Raw genomic sequence first — 22550 nt, 5'->3', positions numbered from 1 at the left:
GACACACAGCTGGTTGAATATCAGCAAAGTTTCCCTGCTTCCCTTCACTGGTTCCTGTACAGCAGGGTCAGTCTTTGTTTCACTGTTATAATCATTAAAAAGCAAAAGCAGCATGTGTATACATTCAGTAGGCTATATCTTCAGTAGCTAGCTAGCTAACCCTACACTTTTCAGGGTTTGATTTGGGGTTTTGGAACAGGGAAGAAATGTATACCTTTTTCCAACCTCTCCAGTTTTGGAACAGGGAAGAAATGTATACCTTTTTCCAACCTCTCCAGATAACGAGTATCATTAATACACAACAAAATCCACAAAACCAGCCTGAAAATGAAGGAAATCTGAAATGATTTCATTAGAGTCAATAGAGCACAGCTGTATTGTTGTTGGACCCTGGTCTGAGCCGGCCCGATGCTATGTATGACTGGCCAGTTTGCGGCAGGGGCAGAACTTAGCGAAGGGTCAATTCTATAGTTAACTGATAACAGTTGAGGAAGTGAAACCTAAGATCAGAATAATCAATCTTATGACTCTTAGGACTCACTTATAATTAATTAAATAGCAAAAATCAGCAATTCCCATTTTCTTTTGCATTTACTCTATCACAAGCCGTCAAGATCAAAGGTGACTGAAAAGCCGTTTATCATCATTGCCTATATAAACTCCTGGGGTAAGAAGAAAGAAAGAAAATGAATAATTATCCATATACTAGGTGGGTTTTTTTTGTGGGAAATATTTACAGAATCTGAAACAGTGGCTTTAAAGGGACTAAAATCCTGATACGCACCATATTCTGCTCAGTGAAACTAAAATGTTAAGATAACGGAGGAAAGAATGTCTTCAGCAAAGTCAAGTGTGTCTTGCTAGGCTGAGTCGTTATTTAACAATTATTTGGCAAGCTCATAAAAGATATTTGTCAAGTAATCTTTTATAACAACAGAGAGCTCAGGTTGTAAATGCAAAAATGAACTGACAGGACCCATTCACCCATGAAGTGGAAATAATGCCCCTGCTGACCTCCACCTGTTATGAAATTAGCCACCTGCAAAGGAAATTGCAGATACAAACCACTGCTGGGAGGCGAAGTGAGTGTATGTGTGTCCGCTAATGAGTGCTGGGTGAAGGTAGGAGAGAAGTGAAGGCCACTGATGCACTCTCCATGGGAAAGAGTTTTCTACAAAGCTGTCTGTGATATTCTTCTCCCAGAGGATAAAGAGGACTGTGCCAAAATCCACTCCACTTTATTGCTTTCATGAAATGATTTTACTCTACACAAGTCTTTGTGCTTTGCTGTACCTCTGGGCGAGCATCTTTTTCAGCTGAGTCTGGGGGAGACATGGCAGCACAATTACTTTCTGTTGTTTACTTTCACAGAGCTGTAATAATATGCAAGGCCATGAGGTGAATTGCAGTATTGAGGTTAAAAGAAAAGATTTGACTCAGCAAACCACCCAGCGTCTGGCTTTGCTGACTAAAGCCTGAGCACAGTTAAAGACGTGAAGGTTCACCATCTTTTTCCTTGTCATTAAAAAATAATGTGTGAATCATTCTGCTTTTTTTCTTACAAAGATGTGTGTTTCAGACATGCATAATGTTTTTGAAACAGCATCTGGGAAATCAAGAATAACTTACCCATGCACTCTGGAGGAGCTGTTGTCAGAGCAGGAATCTATTAGTCATGACGTCTGTGTGTATTTGACAAAGGTAAAAACGGAGCAATGAGGTCAATAGTGTGAAAATATAGCTTTTGTCGATATAAGCACTTTAAAGTGTTTTCTTTGCTACGTGTGCAAACAGATCTAACACAAGATCTTTGTGAAGTAATATATTAACTCTCAGAAGTGCAATGACCCCATTTAATTCAACAAAAGGTTGAAATAATATTTCTATGATTCACGAATCTCAGTATGACACCCTAAGCTTTGATATAACTACAAGTGAACTTAAGTAAGAAAGCCAACAGTCAGTGTGGGTCCAAGTGCCGTAACTGGCAATAATGGCTGAAAGACTACCACCCAGTGACACTTACCGCTGTCGTGATGAAGTGTTTGAACGACTGATGAAGGATTACATGTGCTCCTCACTAACCAGCACACAGATCTGGTCCCAACCATTCTAACCGATCTACAGAAGGGGCCATAGCACGCATCCTCCACACCACCTTATCTCACCTGAAAAAGAAAGGGAGCTATGTGAGATTGCTGTTCATTGAGTACAGTTCAGTGTTTAACACCATAGTTCCCTTCAGGCTGGTCACAAAGCTCAAGGAGCTGGGATTAAACTCACTGCGCATGTGGATCATCGACTTCCTATCGGGCAGAGCCCAGGTGATGAGAGTGGGCAGGCACACCTCTTACACCCTCATCCTTAACACAGGAGCACCCCAGGGCTGCGTTTTGAATCCCCTGCTGTACTCTTGGGACACACATGACTGTGTAGCCACTTCAGATCATGATCAAGTTTGCTGACAGCACAGCTGTGGTGGGCCTGATCACAGATAACGATGAAAAGGCTTTCCTGACCTGTTGGTGTCAGGACAACAAGCTACTCCTGAACATTAGCAAAACTAAGGAGATGATATTGGACTTTGGGAAGAAGCAGCCAAGGAGCTACGCCCCTCTCAGTATCAACTGTCCATGGTGAATTCAGATTCAGAATACTTTGGGTGGGTATCCTCAAATACCTTGGTGTCCACATCATCAAGGGCCTGACCTTGGTACTGCATACTGACTCAGTGGTGAGAAAGGCGAGGCAGAGACTGTTTTACCACACTGTTTACAAATAACTTTTGGCATGTGTGATTGTAACAACAAATTAATGTAAGCACAGATAGGTGGTTTAAATAACTTTAGCTATTGCCTCAATATTTAATTGCACTTACATACTTAGATTCAAACAGAATACAAAACTCAAACTCCCAAATGATTGTCATTACTGATCCTGTAGTTTCTATCCAGCCCTTTATCATCCAGTGACTTTAAGAAGTCTGGTGTTGTTCACGCTTAAATTGCAAATAGTCTGCTGGTACTTTTGGTTTTCATACAACAGACAATTTAACAGTTTACGTTCTTGTTTAAACCTTATATAAATATCACATGATGTCATACTTCTGAGCTCACTTTGCCACTTTCGCATGAACTGATCTTTTAGCTTTTGTTCAACAATTAGCTTTAACCATTTGATGTTGTTACACTTTTTGTGAGCCAGAGGTTAAACAAACCACAGTCATCAGTATCTGCTTAACCTGCAAGACCCATGGTGTCACATGTAAACTCATGTTATGCAGTCTGAGCAAACAGTTTAGTGTCTTTACCCTCAATGAATCGATTGTGTAATGTAAAATATGTCACTGGTACACACAAACACACTGTTTTCATCACGTTGTTCTAGTGTTTGCTTTAGTCTCAACACTTATTGTCTCACTTAATATTGTTCTGTGTTTCAAAATAAATTCAGTTGGTTTGAATTAATGTGATTAAATCCTATGTAGTAGATCTACCTGGGACTTTAGGGCCCTTGGGGGTCTAGGTGTATAAGTCAATTTTCTGGTTTAATGAAAAACAAGCATTATCAGACTGGTCAAGTGATCTTACTGAGTGTGTGATCATGCAAATGGAATTCTGTGACTTACATACAGCCTTTTGACCTCATCATTCAGGAGGTTATGTAACAGATAAAGGTGTGTGAATGTGTCATGTGTCTGTCATTTACTTTTCTTAGCTTCAGGTATCAGTGTAAATAACAGCTAGCCTTCATCTACTCTCAGTTTTGCTGAGGTTAAAAATACCTGTAATGGATTCATGGTTCTTAAACACAAACAGACTGAGAGCGCTGCGTTGCTCGATACATGTCCCTATCCTTTTTTATTATATGTAGCAGACTGGGAGAAAAAAGTTGTATGACAAGACAAGTATGGCTTCCATTTGTATGCCTCACAGTTTGCCATTCACCACTGAAAACACTACAGCTCCCAGGGGGTGGAGCTTCTACCACTAGGGTATACTGGCATTCTGCCTGTGACCAGACTGAGATTGGTTACTTTTACCTTATTGTTACCTTATGTATACTCTGATGAGGGTCTAATAGACAGGAAGCTCAACAATAAAGTGAAACACTGCATAGATCTTTTTCTACTGGTCTAGACTCTTTGATGTTTCCAGCACCATGCCAAGATCACGCTGGGTGGAGCGGTGGTTTTTCTGCATCGAAACATAACAGACTGAAACATTTCACCTAAAATCTGCATTAGTCATTGACTTCCACACCCAGGTTAATTTGGCAGAATAGGTCTTTTCATAACTGGTCATATCAGATTTGCTACAGAAACTATGGAGCATCAAAGTATTTAATATTAAATAATAACACATAATAACATAAAATTGCAGGTAAACCAATACAAGCAGCAGATGTGAAGAGATGCTGATTAGCTGCAGTGACAGGTTAATTACAGTTAAGTCAGGTGGCACTACAACAGAGTCACTGGGTGGTGACACATGAATAGGGAATGACATCCGAACAACATACTTAATTTGAATCTGCCTCTGCTGGATGGTGTCAGAGAGATATGCAAGATAAGCTGCTCTTTGAAACTCCCAAACAGAGGTGGAGTCTGCTGGATATTTAAATACCAGTCAGGGGTGGATTTCAGCACAGAATGAACTACTGCATCTGTCTGCTCTGTTGAGAGGAGCTCACAGGCTATGATAATGGAGCATAATAAAAAGCCTGGGCTGTATGCATCTTAAACAGCTTGATTCAACTACTTTCATCCAGAGATTGGAGAGGAAAAGGCTGCTGGTAAGAGACATTTTTTGGACACATCACATATGAAATGACAGCTTTAAAACATATTAATGATAACTGGGCTGTATCAACTCAAAAATATATATTTTCTCTCACACTGGGACTACATTACAATCAGAGCATGCTCATATTCAAGCTCAAATGTGAAGAATTTGCCTTACACTTTTTAAGATTAAATCACTTTCCTCAGAGCAAAATAGTTTTTAATTTTATTCATGTGTCACTTTTCAAGCTTAGGAACAAAGTGTTTTCCAGATTAAAAGATTTACATAATGCAAATTAAGAATATAAATGTATTTTTTTTCCAAAGCACTGCCATTACCAGCTTTTTAACACTAAAATGATACGTATTCTGAGCAAGATGCAAGGAGCCTGGAGATTTTGTAAATGATGGTCTTAAGTTTTTTTTTTTTGTGTAGCTAAATTATCTAGTTCAATTCAAGTAAATAGTTTAATAACTAGTTCAATGTTTAAAATGTGTTTTCCACCTGATTTTTCTTGCTGCCATTATGTATAAACCATAAATAAAAGGACCCAACCATGCACCCTGTGCCTAAATGTCTAGTGCTCCATTTATTTGTTCAGTTTATATTGTACCTTTTTACACTGTAGCATCTTAAATTAAAATAGGCTTCATAGTAGGAACTGAATACAACAGCTATTTAGCATTATAACCTGTGAGGAATCTGTTTCACATTGACTTCCCTCTACAGTTAATTTAGAACATAACTTGAAGGACAGACTACTTTGGTCTTTTTTAGGGGAGGGAGACAGGAGCACTGGTGTGTAATTTCACGCTCAAACTAATGCCAGACAGGGTTATAATCATACTTAAGTGTTTAATATTACTTTATTTAAAGTAAACTTCAATGCTGTTTCAATACAAATGGCGAAACAATACGCTTTATGTTTTTATTAATTTAAGACCCCCCTACTCGGGAACTTGATTCACTGAACTGTTGTTGCTCAACGTTGTACCGTCACCACCGCTCCTGCCGTGGCTCCAGCTACTAGCTTAGCTGGCAGTTTTGTGAATCATCAACATGGACTAAACGCACTCCGACTGTTATCTTTCACATGGCAGGGCGGTGGAAAAGCAATTTATCTGACGGTTACATGAGTGGGATAAGCCCCCGTCCTCAGCTTCACCACAACAGGTCAGACTGGGTAGGAAGAAGAAACAACACGTTAGCTAACGTAGCATCTTTGTCAGTTTCAATGAAACTTTGAGCTAATTTGACCAACTTACGTTTACTGAGTTCGTGTACGGAAGAAGTTCAGAGCAGTCAGAGAGAACTTGAATGTGCAGTTAAATGTTAAAAGTAGTAAGTTTTTTGCTTTACATCTCGCTCTAGCTGACTTTTAACTTATTGCTTGTCATTTCCAAAGCAAAATGATTCATGCAACGTCTATCAAGAAGGGAAGTTGACTCCTGTTAACCATACTTGGTAATATTGGCAATAAGACAATAAAAGACAAGTTTCCTGTAAGTTATCTTAGACATCCTAACAGTATGTATACCCCTATGCTCGAGATGCTCACTGAAACTCATTCTACCTGTAAAATCCTGTTGCTTTGAAAACACCTGAAACTCTCTAAAACATCACCTGAAGGTCTACCTAAAGACTTCCTATTTTGATATATTTAATCACACTTAAAGTGATGCTAAATTCCCTGTACCACCTCACAGTAACTGAAACTGTTTTTGTGTCATTTTTGCCCCACTTAACAATTTGCTTTGTTTGTTTTTTCAAGAAAAAGAGAAGAGAAGGCAAGCTGTGAACATGGAAGCTGTATTCCCCTCTCTCCTCCTCACAGCTGGCCAGCTGCCCTGGTTGCTCCTGACTCTGTTAACATCGTGGACAGTCTTGTGTTCAGCAGATATAAAGCAGACAAGATGGCCATTATATTCCCAGAAGCCAGTTCTTCTTGCGTGGAATGCCCCAACACAGGAGTGTGCCCCGCGGCATGGCGTTACTTTATCTCTGGATCAGTTTGACATTGTGGCATCTCCCAATGAGGGCTTTGTCCGGCAGAACCTCACGATTTTCTATAAGGAGCGCCTTGGGTTGTATCCCTATTATGAGCGAGGTGGCACTGCAGTGAACGGAGGCCTTCCCCAGCTTGCCAGCCTCACTCTGCATTATGACAAGATGCCTGAAGGTTTGCAGAAATACATACGTGAGCCAGACGCAAAAGGTTTGGCTGTGATTGACTGGGAGGAGTGGCGCCCACTGTGGATCCGAAACTGGGATATTAAAGATATCTATCGCAATAAATCCCGTGAAATGGTGGCCAAAAAGAACCCTAAGTGGACCCCAGAACAAGTGGGGAAAGTTGCACAGCAGGAATTTGAGCTGTCAGCTCGCAAATTTATGCTTGAAACTCTGAAATTTGCCAAGAATTTGAGGCCCAATCAACTGTGGGGCTTCTACCTGTTTCCGGATTGTTACAACCATGACTACAGGAATGGCCTGGAGAACTACACAGGCCGCTGTCCTGCTGTGGAGACGGGCCGCAATGATCAACTCAACTGGCTGTGGATGGAGTGTACAGCGTTGTTCCCGTCTATATACATAGGTTCTGTACTAGGTTCTACAAATTATGGACGTCTCTTTGTCCGAAACAGGGTAAAGGAAGCGATGCGCCTGGCGTCTGTTGGGGATGGATTGGCACGACCTGTTTTTGTCTATACCCGCCCTACTTACATGAATCAGATGACCCCCCTAAATCAGGTTAGTTGGCTCGAGCAATGATTCATCAAATACAGGAGTTTATACATTTATTATGTTATAAAGAAGTTCAGTTATTATATTTAATCATTTGATGCAAGGATGCAGTCGCCAGGAGGCCACACATTGCTGCTGAATAGAAAGTGTATGTAGTGTGTAGCAGTCAATCAAAACTAAAGCTGTGGTTGACACTATGTTAACACTGCTGTCACTGCAGTGAGAAGGTTATTATTATCATTATACTTTGTGCAGCTTAGTATCCTTTTAAAATATTGACTTTAGTTAAATGAACACATTTTTTTTCTGTGTGATATTTCCCTCATTGTGTGGTTAACCTGCTGAACTGTTTGTGTAATGTTTTCTAGACTGATCTGGTTTCCACCATTGGTGAGAGTGTTGCACTTGGAGCTGCAGGTGTAATCTTCTGGGGGGACACCTCCTATGCAAGCAGCAGTGTAAGTGTCATACCGTCTGCTCATTTTGATGCTAAACAGCCCAGTGTTTAATACTTGGTTGTTAACATCCATTTCTTTTTCTACCTGCAGGCCAGCTGCTCTATCCTGAATGAGTATCTACAGGGAGAGCTGGGCCGGTACCTCCTCAATGTGTCCACAGCAGCAGAACAGTGCAGTAAGGTGGTGTGCAAATCTCACGGCCGCTGTCAGCGCAAAATATCAGACAATGATGTGTACCTGCATCTTAGCACCTCAACACACAGCATCACCAGTCAGGGTGGCCAGCTGAAGGTTACAGGCTCGCCCGGCCAGGCCGAGCTGGCTCTTTTCCGCACACACTTCCAGTGCCAATGCTACAGTGGGTACAGGGGTGAGGCCTGTGCTCAGAAAGAAAAAGGCCAGAATAGAGCCTCCTCTGTCTTCGGGACCTGGCCTCTTTGCCTTTTACTCCCACTAGGACTCCTCACTCTGCTACACTGAGGAAACTGAGAAGCCCAAACTATTCACTGCTTCTGCCAGAACTGAAAAGGACAGCTCAGACTTTGCAACATAAAGGGGGTAAGTTACTGTGCACCAGTGGTGATGCTGCATTGACAACAGCAGACAATCAGTCCTGTCTTCAGAGATCTCCCAGTATGATGGGAGATTTTTTTTATCCCAGCTTGCAGCGTTGGCAGAGCTCCAACCTCAGTACTAATGTCCGTCCATCAGTGTTGCAGCTGGTCATTAACGTCTGTCAAATTATGTCAAAAATCAGATTTCTTCAAGGCGTCTGTCATGCTCCATGCTGACCCTGACCTCCAGATGAGGGATACTCTTTACCATCACTACACTTTGAATGGGACTACAGTGTAATTATGGGACTGTTCCCACAGAGGATAAAATGCCTCACAAGAAAAGGACTGCTTAACCTAAAAGTTGTTTTTTAATGATTATTTATCATGTTTTTATTAATGGAACAACATGAGGCTGAAACAAAAAGTGGAAGAAAGGTACATTTAAAGCTCAGCGACATCCGGCATTGACTGTAATATTCTACATTTACATGATGCTGCCTATTTTATACTTTATAGTCGGTGTCCGTTGATGCATTAAGCCATTAAGTGTTAGCCTTATGAAATGTAAATAGCTAATTATGCCAGACGGGGATAAATTATGAGAAACTGAGTCTGAAAGATAATTTGGCATTTAGAAACAACACGGCTGGACCTGCCTGTTTCAGTTGAAAACTGTGCCTTAACTGGATGATGAAGTGCTCTTTTTTTATGGTTGCCTTTGTTTACAAGTTGTGATTATTGAGGTTTTTACAGCAGTGTTTATCTCGGCCCTCTGCTGGCCACAGTGCTTTACTTATACAGTGCTTTATGAACTACATATGCCTGCCAGTTTTCTTTAAATTAACAAGGACAATGTATTTATGAAGGAAAGAGCGGACAGACCTGAAAAGACAGAAAAGAAAATATAAATGTTACTATTTACTTGCGAATGGTGTCCTCTAATTTAACTGGGTATCACTGTGAAACTGATTTTCGTATCAAAAGAAGTTGCATTTCAGCATTCAGGTCATACAACCTTTGCCAAATTTGTTTTATGGAAACAGACAGATACCAGGAGTATCTAACGCTACGCAGTTTGAGTCCAGCCGCTCATTGCCAATGTAACAGGGTTCCCACAGATCCATGAACACTCTTAAAAAGTATTCAATTCATAGAATAGAAAGAACTTTATTTATCCCAAAGGGAAATTCAGCTGTCCAGCAGCTCATAAAAGACAAAAGACAACATAAAATACATTAGAATAAATGCATAAATAGAGATTAAATTAAAATAAAATTGTCCATTACACAGTCCAGTCCAGTTGTGAAAAATTGTTAGAGTGTGTGTGTGACTGGATTCAGGACGTATTAACCAGTCTTATTGCCGTGGGGACGACTTAAAATAAGGCCTTAACTGGTGTTAAAATATCTTAAATCAATCTTTCAAAAATAGCAAAACTGCTAAGACATGGGAAGTAGGATTTTATCAGTGCAGGGCATTACATACGAGGCTCGGTGTATCACGATGGGAACTAACATAGTGGAATATTATGTGCAGTGTGACAAAAAATTGCAAAGTAAACTCGGCAACAAATGCCAAGTATTTCCCAGTTGTGTTTTATCTTTGTCTTAAAAGTCCTAAATCTAACTCTTTCCTTATGCTGTTAGAGCTCTGTCCGAGCTGGTTCCAGATATACTGGATTTTGCGTATCTGTCGGCTGATAAATATCAAAAAAATTGTACTTCAAAAATGCCAAAAATATGTTTATTCTTTACTACATATTTATAAGTACAGGTCTTGGCCACAGTTCTTTAATAACCAAGTGATTATGTTTCTATTTGTGTATTAAAATAAGTATTTGACTTAAATGTCAACATCAGCCTCAGAAATCCAGTGTCGCTCCGGCTCTATACACAATAATCAGTCTTGTGTTTTTAATGTGTAGTTTGACTCGCTTGCAGATCAGCTTGTGTCGGGGTTCCTGCCAGTGACACTGTGTCGATAGCAGCTACTGTAGATACATCTCCATATTAGTTTATTGTCAAGTAAATATATTTGCTGGACTGAAGCTGGCTGAGCAGTTTCATATTTATACAGTAGGTTCTGTATTTATTCTCTGTGGCACCGCTCAGAGAAGTATTAGCCAAATTTATTTATACGGCACATTTGAGCGACAGGGCAAAATTTAGAGTGCTTTCATAAAACATCAGAGGTAGGAAACGAAGGTTGTAGGTTGTGCTGTTTTCCACAAACTGTATAGCGCTGCAATAGAAGGTTTTATATATGCTGCAAACATTTTAAAATACTGCACTTTAGATACTTTTTGCTGAGGTGGATCTGGCACCGTTTCGTGTTGAGTCTTATAAGAAGTGAAACTCTGATCTTTTTCTTTTCATTCAAAGTGACATGTTAGAGATTTGTTCCACTGTGAATTTTGTCTTAAAGGAAATGCTTCAGTGATTGTTATACCTCCCTTGGCTTTCAATTCAGTTGCATTGTAAAGAATAATAATAAAATAAGAAGTTTTATTTGTCATCTTTAAATTTAATTTTATGTTGGAGCAAAAATACTGATCTAGAAAAAACAGGTCTGACACAGTTACCACTGGTTTATGTGGTATAGAGTGAAAGATGTCACCTATGTATAGTCAGATTTTACACATACATACTGTAACTGTAAACTAGGACGTGCTGCACCATTTTTGAAGGTATACCATAATGTTTAAATACCTTTTCATCTTTTAGGCAGCCATTGATTTTCATTTATTGTACAGCAACACAAGTCTTTGGACTCTTTTGAGATGAATAATTATCAGTTATGACCAGTGATTGTCAAATCTGAACTAAAAATTTGGGGCCATATTCACTAAGAGTTGCTCCAAGTGACGAAATTCTAAGAAAATTCTTAGGGTTGTGACGTTTTCATAGAATTTCTCCTTAAAGTTTAGACTAGGTCCTTGTAAAGATAAAAGTTATTCACAGAGCATCTTGGACCTTAAAAGAGCTCCTAAGGTGATGACTTGAGTCTGTCTCAACCTTCCATCAGCAGAGCGATCACACTAACACTGCCAACACTTTCACAGTCAGCAGTTCATCTCATTTCCACTGGGTGTCCACACCTTACAGGTTCACAAAAGGGTGTGTCTGTGACAACCAATCACACCTGTTAAAAGAAAGCATCACACCTAGCAACGGGGTCAACCACACCTCCTTACTAAGGTAAAAGTTTCTGTCTCTTCCTTGCTCAGAGTTGCTCTGAGAACTTTTTGAAATCATTCCCTAAGCTAGGACTCTACGCATTTTTTGGTTATGAGCTCTGTGAGTTTCAGGGTTCCTATAGAGATATTGAAAGTGTCATTAAATACATAGAAGTTTGGTTTTTGGTTCGATGAACGTAAAATCAAAAAGCAATGGTTATATAGTTATGGTAATATAGAGGATGTTGTACCCTTCACAACACCAGAAAGCAAAACGTGTCTTTTAATCTTCAAATAAACTTTGAGGAAAGTTCATCAGATATATAGGTGCAGAGAGCACACATTTACCAGTATCGAAAACTGAAACAGTTTCACCGGATAACACATACAATATATTTAAAGATTTTTTTTTTTCTTATTTGACAGATGTTTTTTTTTTTAATTGAGAAAATGAACATGTCCAAAACAGCAGGTAATACGTAACAACAAATGTTAAAATATAACCAAATAGGTTTGACATAAGTATATGCAAAGAGTATAAATAACAGTATAGGGTGCTCCAGGAGTGAGTCCTAAAACTTGGAAATGAGATTTTTTTCCTTTTCCCCCCCTTCTTTTTAAAAATTGTTATCCATCCATCCATCCATCCATCCATTTTCATCCGCTTATGCTGGACAAGGTCAGAGGAGCCCAGGCTGAGCAAAGTACCTCAGACGTTCCTCACCCCAGCAACACTTTCCAGCTCCTCCTGGGGGACACCGAAGCGTTCCCAGGCCAGATGAGATATGTAATCCCTCCAGTGTGTGACTTGTTGCTCATATCACCATAGAAACAGATTATATCTTTTGGAGTAAAATGGTGAGTGATATAAGTGGTACTGGAAACATGAGAACTTCAATCAGACCCAAATTTCATTGTTGTTGTACACTGAAATAAATAAATCAATGTTTCATCAGCACGAGAACATGAATTATTAACATCCACATATCTGGAAATGATGGAATTCACTGAATATATTTTATCCATGAACTTCTTTGTAAGAGATAAAATACCTTTAAGGTAATATCCATGTTTTTGCCTATAAATCTCTTCCAAATGTGAGTTCCAGTAAAATTTTGCTCTGGGTTAATTTTATTTTTATTTTTTTTTTAAAAACTGAAGAGCATGTCCGTTATTACATTTCTTGTCAAATGTGTTGAAATGTAGTCTCTGGGATGTTTCCTTCACCAAAACATGAGTGACTTCTGATAAAAAACGGATTAAAGCTTTTGTCTGACAGCTCCAGCAGGAAGTGACGTATGGCGCTTAACTGTTGTTATGTGCAGCTCGTAATCTGCTCCGACGAGGAACAGACGATTTAAACCGTTTATGTGTAACTGTACGGAGACACTCAGTCAAGATTCCTTTGCATCTCTCGACTTTCTCTTGTGACAGTTTCAATCCAATTTTACTCGATAATTAATCGGACATTTTCTATCTCGAGTATACAGGTCATTTCTCGTCAGTAAAACAATGTCTAGCTAGCGTCGAGCTAACAGTTTATCCTCTCAGCTTGAAACGCTAGCTAATACCACCAGCATCGACCCCCGGAGCCTCTCTGCAACATTTCCCACCACTGGCAACCAGCAATGCAGAAGACATGACGATAAAGCAGACGGCCTCGTCCACCTGTCAGTGAACGTGTCTGACATTTATCTCCTCTGTGTTGGTATGTTTTCCTCCGGTGCTGCATCCTTCATGTCTCCCACAGACTCCCTTTGTACACTGGTTTAGTTAGCTAGTAGGGGAGCGACACGTCGAGCTAATGTTAGCTTATTTGCATATTTTGGCTAAATTATATCAGTCAGCAGGCTATTTCTTCTCTACAATACTAAAGATTATTTTGTCCTTCGTTATGGAGGGTTAACTTTCCTGTAACTGACTACATTTCTTGCGTTTTACTGGATTCACTTTGTTTCCCTGCAGCCCTAACTGTTGAAACACACTAACATTATCAACCTGTGCACTGTTTAAAGTATTGTTAGCAGGAGTCATTACAAGTGTATGCTTTGATTTAGATAGTGTGTGGAAACGTGAAGGATTCACCTTGTTTGCCAAGGGCCAAGATGTCTAGTGAAGCTTTAACCTTTCAAGCAAATATTTCTTTATAAGTTTCACACACAGAATTTAATGCTGGAGCTTTGAGAATTGTAAACAGAGCTGATTATCATGAAACAACCAGCAAATTATTTATGAACTCACATGCTCTCAGATTTAGTGAATCTGCACAATTAATGCATAGAGTACAAAGTAAGATGCTTGCAGACTGTAACCAGAAGTTTTTCCAAATTAGTGTGACTCACTATAATCCAGGGGTGTCAAACATATGGCTTGGGGACCAGAACCAGCCCGCCAAAATGTCCAATAAGGCCCACTGGATGACTTTGCACACCCAATATTGATGCACTTTTAAAGGCTAAAAAGAGAGATGCATGATAATATCGGCACGTCATTGGTATCGGCCGATATTGGCTTTAAAATGAACCCTCAGAATCGTCCAGTGTGCGTTTTCTTATTTAATGACTTGTTATTGTTTATTCATTATGTGTTCATGTGTGTATTTGAGTTGTATAAGTTGGAAGATGAACAAGATACTTTAAATTAAACTAATGCCTGCCTTCCACATCTAATCAAGGTAGAACTGTCCTGCAATAAGGACAACCTGGGTCTTATTTTTGTAGTTTCGTTTATCATTCTTAAATGTTGTGCTAACAAGTTAATTGTTGACATCTGGGGATGTGGCTACATGTGTACATAATGCTTGCGTTCTGTTTCTCACATTTCAGTAATGCAGGTAGTGAGTATGTTGGTAGGAATGATGGTTAGAGCTATGGAAATAAATTTAAAAAACCAAGGATTGTGAGATGATTTGAGTGTTAAGACAAAGTCATTTGTTAAACCACAATAATCTTGATGGATGTAGATGGCAATTTCTTTATATGCTGTCAAACAGTTAGTAATACTGTATGATCAGGGTCCATGTGATGGGCTTTCAGACACTGCACTATCTACCACTTTTCCCAGATCATTCATCCTGACGAAATGAATTTCTTGCGTAACCGTCTTGTTGTTCTGGGCCTGGTGTTGTTGGCCACGTTACTGCTGTACCTGCTGCTGCCATCAATTCGCCAGGGCAGCATGGAGCCGTCCCTGGAAGCTCAAAGAATGGGGCTGATGGCCACCCCTCCTCCTCCGCTTCCAACCATCAACGTGTCCATTCGCACCGGACAGCTACCCGGTGACCCTCCGCTATTCTTCAGAGAAGCTTTACCCATTGATGGAGCTGGACGACAGATATTGCCAAGGTGAGCTGACAGGTGGAGAGACCTGTGTAAACATCTGAGCAGACTGCATGCCCCTGTGTAATCAAAAGTAGAGTGAACAAACTAGACCGTGAGGATGATGAAATGTTTTCAGGATGTGCACAAACACAGGTGGTGCTGCTAACCTACAGCTATGGTATTTTTCTTACCTGTGATAAAATCCTCTGAAACAAAATAATTTCTCTGTGCAGGCTGCAAGTGGTCCTTCTGCATGGCCAGGCCTTCACATCCAAAACCTGGGAAGAGCTCGGTACGATGGCCTTGCTCGCAACTAACGGATATCAGGCCTTAGCGATGGACCTTCCAGGTAAAACTCAAGTCCTGTGTTAGTGACTGTAATGATGTTATCACTTCAAACTGGATTATACATGAACTTTTTACAGTAATATGTATGGTGTGATACACTAATGGACAAGATTTAGTGAGCTGGATTACTTCAAATTTAATCTATATTCAAACCGAGATAAACTCTGAGATTAGACAGGCTAAGAATCTCCATCTTCCATTGTGTAAAAGGTCCCGCTCAGTTTTTTATTACATTTCGTACTGTAGAGTTATCCTGTTGAATTTAATTGATTCCTCCGTGTCATTGTCTGTGTACAGAAAGAGACCTAGAAATGCTCTGCCATCAAAAACTTTTGATTTGGAAAAAAGATCAGGCTTAGAAACTGTTGTTCATACTGTAAATATTGCAAGAATCCCTGTATCTCAACATTTTTCTCCTTTTTTAATTATATTTCTACACTTAATTGATATTACAATTTAGAACACTAATATTTAAAATGCTCAGGTGATTTTATAGGTTTACGTTTTTGCTCTTGTATTCCTTTATGTAAAGTTTTTACATAAGCCTTTATAGGTTTGGCACAAGTGTAGCTGAAAGATAGTGACATGCAATCAAATTTCATCACAATGAATTGTAATATAGTCGAAGTCTAAAGGTGACAGTTATGTAGATGAACACATTCATTCTGAAATAAACACCACCAGGTCATTGACGGTACTTTATCTAGAGAATATCATTTATTAGTTCTTTATATTGAAAAGTTGCGTTGGTTTAGCTGACTCGAGTTTCATGAGCTAATACTGCACCCTTGTGGTCAAAAATCAGAAAAGTTTTTTTTTCCTAATCTGTGTGGACAGTGGGCAGTTTTTTGGTTCCATACATGAGGTCTGAACTAGGCACATGGGATGCAGGTTTCTCATTGCTGGGATGAAGAAAAACTTGTGTTCTTTTGAATTTGGAAATGTATAAAAAAAAACTGACGTTATCATTGTGTATTGTCAGTTTACTGGGTATGCTGCGAGGTGGTGTCTTAAGTCCCAGGTCAAGACTGACAAGTCTCATGTCAGGTCCCAAGGCCTTAACTTAAAGTTAATGCCATTTTAACAACAGATTAATAATATATTGAATTCACAAAAATCCTGAATGCTTTTTAAAACTTGTATTTTTTTGTTAGAACAAGTTTGTTAAAAACTTACTTTGCTGTTAAGCTAATGTTAGCTACGAATTATCTCACCAACTATGTTAACATTAGCCTTGATTTCCCGTCTTTGTGCAACTTAAAATGTCAAAAGCACTGCATAGTTTTTGTATGTGAACCAAATAATCTTTAGTGTCATTTTTTCCAGCTGGTGCTCAGTAACATTATGTAAGTTCTTCATGATTCTCTCCTGAAACTTGATTGTTGCTGTCCGAGTGGTTCAAACAAAGTGGATCATCTGGGCAATTAAGCGTTGACTTGCTAGGAATGAATAACTTTAATATTAGTTGATTCAGGAATGAAGGGAAATGAAATGATCAGTGTTACACTTTTTGAATAACATACTTTTTAATCATTGGGTCAATCAAGTCTTTTCAAGTCTAAAGGCTCAAGTCTAAGTGTAGTCACAAGTCATTCATGTTAATGTTTAAGTGGAGCTGCAAGGTTTTTTTTAGATTTTGTCAAGTCAAGTCTAAAGTTATCAGACTTGTGACTCGAGTCCAAGTCATGTAATTCAAGTCCACACCTCTCCTTTGCAGTGTTCTGGGGTCTCGTTTATAAACATTGCGTACACACAAAACGAGGCCTGAAAGAGGCGTATGCACTTCCCACGGAAAAGTTGTAGTCTATAAACACAGACTTGATGGGAGAAACTTTGACCCATGCTGAGGTGATAGCCTGGTCGTAGAAATTGTCGAATATATTTTGCCTTTTGTCCGCACGTACAGTTTTAGTATGGATCCTATGCAGAGTTTTATAAATGAGACCCCGGATCTTTTCTCTTGCTGCCTTGTCATGTGTCATGCTGTTGGTAGACATGGCATTTTGTTTACTTGCAGCAGAATGCTTTAATATAGTTTGACAGAAGCAGCAAAATTAGTACACAGAGTTTGGTGACCTTTTGGCAGTTCCCAGCACGGCTCCACCTCACATCAATTTAACTAGAGGTTTAATCAGCCAGAATAAATTAGAACACCTTCGTTGATGTGCAGAATGAAGTCTGTAACACAAAACTGTGATCTGAGCAAACCCACTTTGTAATTATGTATTTAGTAATGTTTCACAAATTGTTCTTCTTCTTGGAGGGTATGGAAAGTCACCAGACTCGGAGGCTCTGAAGACCGATCAGAATCGAGTGGACCTCCTTTCAAGGTTCATGGAGTCTTTGGGCGTCAGGGCGGCTGTGCTCTTGAGCCCCTCCATGAGTGGACATTACTCTATCCCCTTCCTCATGAAGAACAGTGATCAGCTACATGGCTTCATTCCCATAGCACCAGTTGGTACCCGAAGTTACACTCCACAGCAGTACCAAAACATTGAGGTGAGGGCAGTGAAGACTGTGGTGATTAATGTCTTCAAACAGAAATGACAGACATGATGAAGTCACACCATTAGTTGTGTTTTATGTGAGGATACAAACTTTGCTGATGTTTCTCATGACATGAGGGGAGCTTTTCATTTTTGGATGAACTGTGCCTTTAATGGGGAAAACATAAAACTGAGGCTTGACCATATTGACACACTCAGATGCTCCATGTATATAGCATGTCTCTTCAAGCACCCATTAAGTACACCACTATGCACTAATGGGTACTACACATGGTAGCCTTATTACATTGTTGCTCTGGTGATGTAATACGACCTGAACACACACAGTTGACTTTATTTTAGGTATATGTTGCCATGGTTAAAGGTCTTGAAATTAGATTTGACACGGTCATCAGGATTATCCTCATCCCAGTTGATGCTGTGCTTAAGTGGTCTAACAAACCAGTTAACACCCAGCGATAATCTGGCTTTGGTGGTTCCTGGGGGTCGTTGTCTAGTCAGTAAAGCAGCACCTCAGTGAGGCAGAATCAGTGGGCCTCATTCACAAACAGTGCATATGCACAGATCTGTGCTTAAATTATGTGTGTGCATGTTTTATGCACAAATCTGGGATTCATTAATATTTTGTCACCTTAATTTTTTTTGTGAATAAGTTTAGAACTGCCTCACACGCCAGCTGTCTAAGAACACACCTTTTAACTAAATACATAGCATATTAAAACGGCACTTATTAAAAAGGGCTTTCATAGACGACAATAATGTCCAAATGTATTACATAACTAAGAAATTTACACCCTTCATCATTTATGTTATAATTAAAATATTCATCTTTAAAAACTGAGTGTCAGGCCAGGCTTACCAGTGGAGTGTGAGAATGTCCATATTGAAATGAAACAGTTTTGGTTTTCATAGTTTTTATTGACTGAGACTATAATTATAGGCTGCTCCTACCAATTTTTAGTGCCATAAAATTGCTTGTATGCAGCCAGTAGTAATTGGTAGCCTATGCAGGGTATATAAAAGATCTGATTTAGCTCACAGCAGGTGTTAAGATATCCAACCTTGCTGTAAGTTATTACAGCCCGTGCCGTCAGGAGAGAGCGCATCTTCTGAGACCAACATAACATGTTCGAAGAGTGAAGAACGGGTTGTCAGCCATTTTCAACTGCGAATAAGGCCCATTTTTTTTATGGCCCTTAAAGGACCAGTGTGTAGGATTTACTGCCATCTAGCTGTAAAGTTGCAGATTGCAACCAACTGAATACTCCTCCGCTCACGCCTCGCTTTCCAAGCGTGTAAAGAACCTACAGTGGCCTTTAGGTAGCATAAAAAAACCCTCTTATGAGCCAGAGTTTGGTTTGTCCGTTCTGGGCCTTCTGTAGAAACATGGCAGAGTCGCGGGGGCAGCAGTCAGAGCCAAGTACTCCAGACACCCCTCTCCTCAGCAATGCTTTCCAGCTCCTCCTGAGGGATCCCAAGGCGTTCCCAGGCCATGTGAGATATGTAATCCCTCCAGTTTGTTCTTGGCCTGCTCCAGGACCTCCCACCAGTTGGACGTGCCTGGAAAACCTCTTATGGGTGGTGCCCAGGAGGCATCCTGATCAGATGCCAAAACATCCTCAACTTACTCCAAGCTCTCTCCGGATGTCCGAGCTCCTTACCCTATCTCTAAGGCAGAGCTCAGCCACCCTTCGGAGGAAACTCATTTCGGCAGCTTGTACGTGCGACCTCATTCTTTCAGTCACTACCCAGAGCTTATGACCATAGGTGAGAGTTGGGACGTAGATGGACCAGTAAATCAAAAGCTTTGCCCTCTGGCTCTGCTCTCTCTTCACCACGACAGTCCAGTGCAGTGCCTACATCACTGCAAATCCATCGCTGATCCATCTCACAATCCATTCTACTCTCACGTGTGAACAAGACCCCACCCACTCTGCATGTAGACATAAATGGCTCATTCTAAGAACATGAAAACACAGCATTTCTTAGCTTCAGGTGATTATACACTAATAGAAACATAACTATGAATAATATATTTAATTTCTGCCAGTAGATCCCCTTTAAACCTACACACTGGACCTTTAAGTATAACTTAAACAGCAGTTAAAAATGGCTCTTGTAATTTTTAAAGAAGTCCAAAGTGACACATTGTTTTGTCCAACTAAAAAACATACTCATTTTACAATCTTACATAAGACAGCCTGAAAGCAGCAACTTTTTATGCAGTAGGTACAATTTAGCCCGTTAGAGTAGATTTACCACCCACACGTATGTCAGAGGGCTTTGTGTATCTTCACACAGCTGTATGCTGATATCTGTGTGTGTTTGTGTGATTTTTTTTTTTTTTTTCCACTCTGTGTAGTCTCGTAGTCTTCTCACTTCTGTGTGCTTTTGATTTCAGACTCCCACTCTAATTGTGTTTGGAGCCCTGGACACAAACCTGGGTGCCCAGTCCCACAAGAACCTCATGCAACTTCCACATCACTTTGTGCTCAAGCTAGAAGGAGCTCGTCACGCCTGCTACATGGACAAACCCAGAGAATTTCACCAAGGGTTGATCGAATTCCTCAGCAAACTGAAGTGAGGAAGAGGAGGTAGAAAGATGGAGAGAGTCAAAGGAACACTAGTCTAGCTCTAAGGTTTTAAGATCTGATATTATCATCGCCTGAAGCGAAGAACAGTGGCATGGGAGTAGGTTTTAATACATGGAAAATGGCATGTACAACCCTGTAGTGACACCTAACAACAATATTTCAGATGTTTCCATTATAAAAATATTCATTTTTTAATTTACCATCGTGTCAAATTCTAGTTCAGCTCAGCTCGTTGTAAAAATAGCTTCAGGTTTGTATAGTGGTGAGTTTTTGTTTCATGTGTTTCATGTCTCTCTCTGCATGTAAAAACATGGAATGTGTTTGCTTCACTCTGTTACCATTTTTGTAGGTGACACGTAGGTTGCTGTAAATATGCAAATGTTGCGGGTGCTTGTGTTTGAATCGCTTCTACTAGCTTCACATTTGACAGATTTGTATATTAAGATCTGGTAACCATTTCAGCTTCCAGGAACACACATGCTCAACAAAAGCAGAACTGATATACAGTGTAAAATACAAAAAAATAGAATATGGACCATACAAAATGAAAAAATAGCTTACGTTTATTTATATAATGCTCATAAAGTTATATGTAATATATTTGCAATCAGTTTGGACAATCATGCAAAATACAAACTTAAAATAAGAGATGTGCATAGCTTAAAATAAAAACAAAAAACTGTGTGTTTTGTTTGTTTCAGTTGATAAAATATTTTGAGAACTGGAGGTTATTTTGATGCACCTGCTGTGCTGCTGGCCTTTTCCGCCTTTTGTGAAAGTTCTTGGAGAGTTACTGACACCACTTTTACACCCACCATTTGCATCTTTTGCAAATGTTGAAAACTATAAGATGCCACCTCCAAACAGTTGGTCCCCCCTCGACCTGAAGTGAGAAAACAAGCAGACAGAAAGCTCTCACTTTGCAGCAGTTTTCTCTAAATCCTCTGCATGTGTTGTCAAATTGGTGAAGATATTTTCTTTATTTGCATGTGTTCTGTCTGTTTGTATGCATTGAGCTCTCAAGTTTACCTTTATTTAACCAGGAAGTCCCATTGAGATTGAAAATGTCTTTGACAAGAGAGACCCGGCTGAGGTAACACATTTAAAATGCAACAAATACAACATATAATGCAAAAATCCACAGTAAAACAACTATTCAAACATAGTGGACTCTCAAGAAAAACAAGCTCATGTCTCTGTCACCACATTCTTTATGATACCCTTAAATTCATCAATGGATATCAGGGTTTCTAATTTTAGATCTTTTTGAAGATTGTTCCATGTCCAAGGTGCAGAGTAGGAGAAGGCCGTTTTCCCCAGATCTTTTCTGATTCTACCAGAGCTGACACACAGAAGGGTGCTTAGGTAGGCTGGAAGTTTGCCCAATATTGCTGTATAGATAAAAATATACCAGTGCTGTTGTCTGCAAGTTGTCAGTGATGATGATGTCCAACCCACCAAATCACAATGTATGGCAAAAACACAAGAAAGAGGCAGAGCACACATAAATAATGTAAAAACAATAAAGACAAACTAAAGATATCTTGACCCTGAACTCACTATACTCTCATATTTCTATACATTACCTAGTCTGTTGAGGCCCACACAAAATCTACACTAATTCAATTTAATGCTACAGAAGAGAGGTACATGAATTATAAATTGATTTAATTTTTATGAACCAACTCATGCTGTATTTGTATGTGAAATTTTGTGATCTAGTTAATCTTGCACAGACAATTTACAAAGCACAAAACAATTTGCTTCCTAACTGTATGTAGAAGTGGTTCGAGACTAGAGAGAGTAAGTATGAACACCTTTTGGTTTTTCCTTGTCATTTAACGGCTTGTTGTTTTTTATTCTTTATAATGTGCATTCCCTTGGAAAATTCTTAATGAGGACCAAAATAAATTACTACTACTACTACTATTACTACTACACAAAGGAGGGAAGGTTATAATAATAATAATAATAATAAAACATATGAAATTGAAATAGTTTACAAGCAAAATATACACTTGAAACTCTACATTCAAGAATGTGTCATTGAAGCAGGTGGCCA

At 39.5% G+C, this 22550-nt stretch overlaps 2 protein-coding genes across 6 annotated transcripts; both read left to right on the top strand.

The window, feature by feature from the left end:
• The first annotated feature begins 4644 nt into the window (after positions 1-4644).
• Positions 4645-12695, top strand: hyal2b (hyaluronidase 2b). Of its 5 annotated transcripts, XR_007569495.1 has the most exons (6): positions 5777-5957; positions 6556-7535; positions 7898-7987; positions 8078-8545; positions 11649-11741; positions 12399-12695. XR_007569495.1 is itself a non-coding variant. In XM_050038723.1 (4 exons), exons 2-4 carry the CDS (start codon positions 6585-6587, stop codon positions 8465-8467), a joined length of 1431 nt encoding a protein of 476 aa, XP_049894680.1. In that variant the 5' UTR covers positions 4645-4794; positions 6556-6584; the 3' UTR covers positions 8468-11058. The 5 variants fall into 5 exon arrangements, 4 of the variants coding, with proteins under 4 accessions (XP_049894680.1, XP_049894681.1, XP_049894679.1 ...); XM_050038723.1 differs by lacking the exons at positions 5777-5957; positions 11649-11741; positions 12399-12695 and adding an exon at positions 4645-4794 and having other exon boundaries at positions 8078-11058; XM_050038724.1 differs by lacking the exons at positions 11649-11741; positions 12399-12695 and having other exon boundaries at positions 5777-5967; positions 8078-11058.
• A 344-nt stretch (positions 12696-13039) lies between these two features.
• abhd14a (abhydrolase domain containing 14A) lies at positions 13040-22298 on the top strand. The gene is made up of 5 exons (XM_050039147.1): positions 13040-13427; positions 14783-15063; positions 15273-15388; positions 17651-17886; positions 20296-22298. The coding sequence occupies exons 2-5, from the start codon at positions 14801-14803 to the stop codon at positions 20476-20478; spliced, it is 798 nt and encodes a 265-aa protein (XP_049895104.1). The 5' UTR covers positions 13040-13427; positions 14783-14800; the 3' UTR covers positions 20479-22298.
• The last annotated feature ends 252 nt before the right edge of the window (positions 22299-22550 follow it).

The sequence above is a fragment of the Epinephelus moara genome, chromosome 24 (assembly GCF_006386435.1).
Source record: "Epinephelus moara isolate mb chromosome 24, YSFRI_EMoa_1.0, whole genome shotgun sequence".
In the NCBI taxonomy this organism is placed as follows: domain Eukaryota; kingdom Metazoa; phylum Chordata; class Actinopteri; order Perciformes; family Serranidae; genus Epinephelus; species Epinephelus moara.
Note: the sequence above shows the minus strand (reverse complement) of the source record. Positions and strands in the feature narration are given on the sequence as shown.

Bases quoted from the DNA above. Each gene is read 5' to 3' on its own strand.
- hyal2b (XM_050038723.1), top strand. From the start codon at position 6,585: ATGGAAGCTGTATTCCCCTCTCTCCTCCTCACAGCTGGCCAGCTGCCC. The intron at 7,536-7,897 runs GTTAGTTGGCTC...AATGTTTTCTAG, and splicing joins AGATGACCCCCCTAAATCAG to ACTGATCTGGTTTCCACCAT. The intron at 7,988-8,077 runs GTAAGTGTCATA...TTCTACCTGCAG, and splicing joins CCTCCTATGCAAGCAGCAGT to GCCAGCTGCTCTATCCTGAA.
- abhd14a (XM_050039147.1), top strand. From the start codon at position 14,801: ATGAATTTCTTGCGTAACCGTCTTGTTGTTCTGGGCCTGGTGTTGTTG. The intron at 15,064-15,272 runs GTGAGCTGACAG...TTCTCTGTGCAG, and splicing joins GGACGACAGATATTGCCAAG to GCTGCAAGTGGTCCTTCTGC. The intron at 15,389-17,650 runs GTAAAACTCAAG...TTCTTCTTGGAG, and splicing joins CTTAGCGATGGACCTTCCAG to GGTATGGAAAGTCACCAGAC.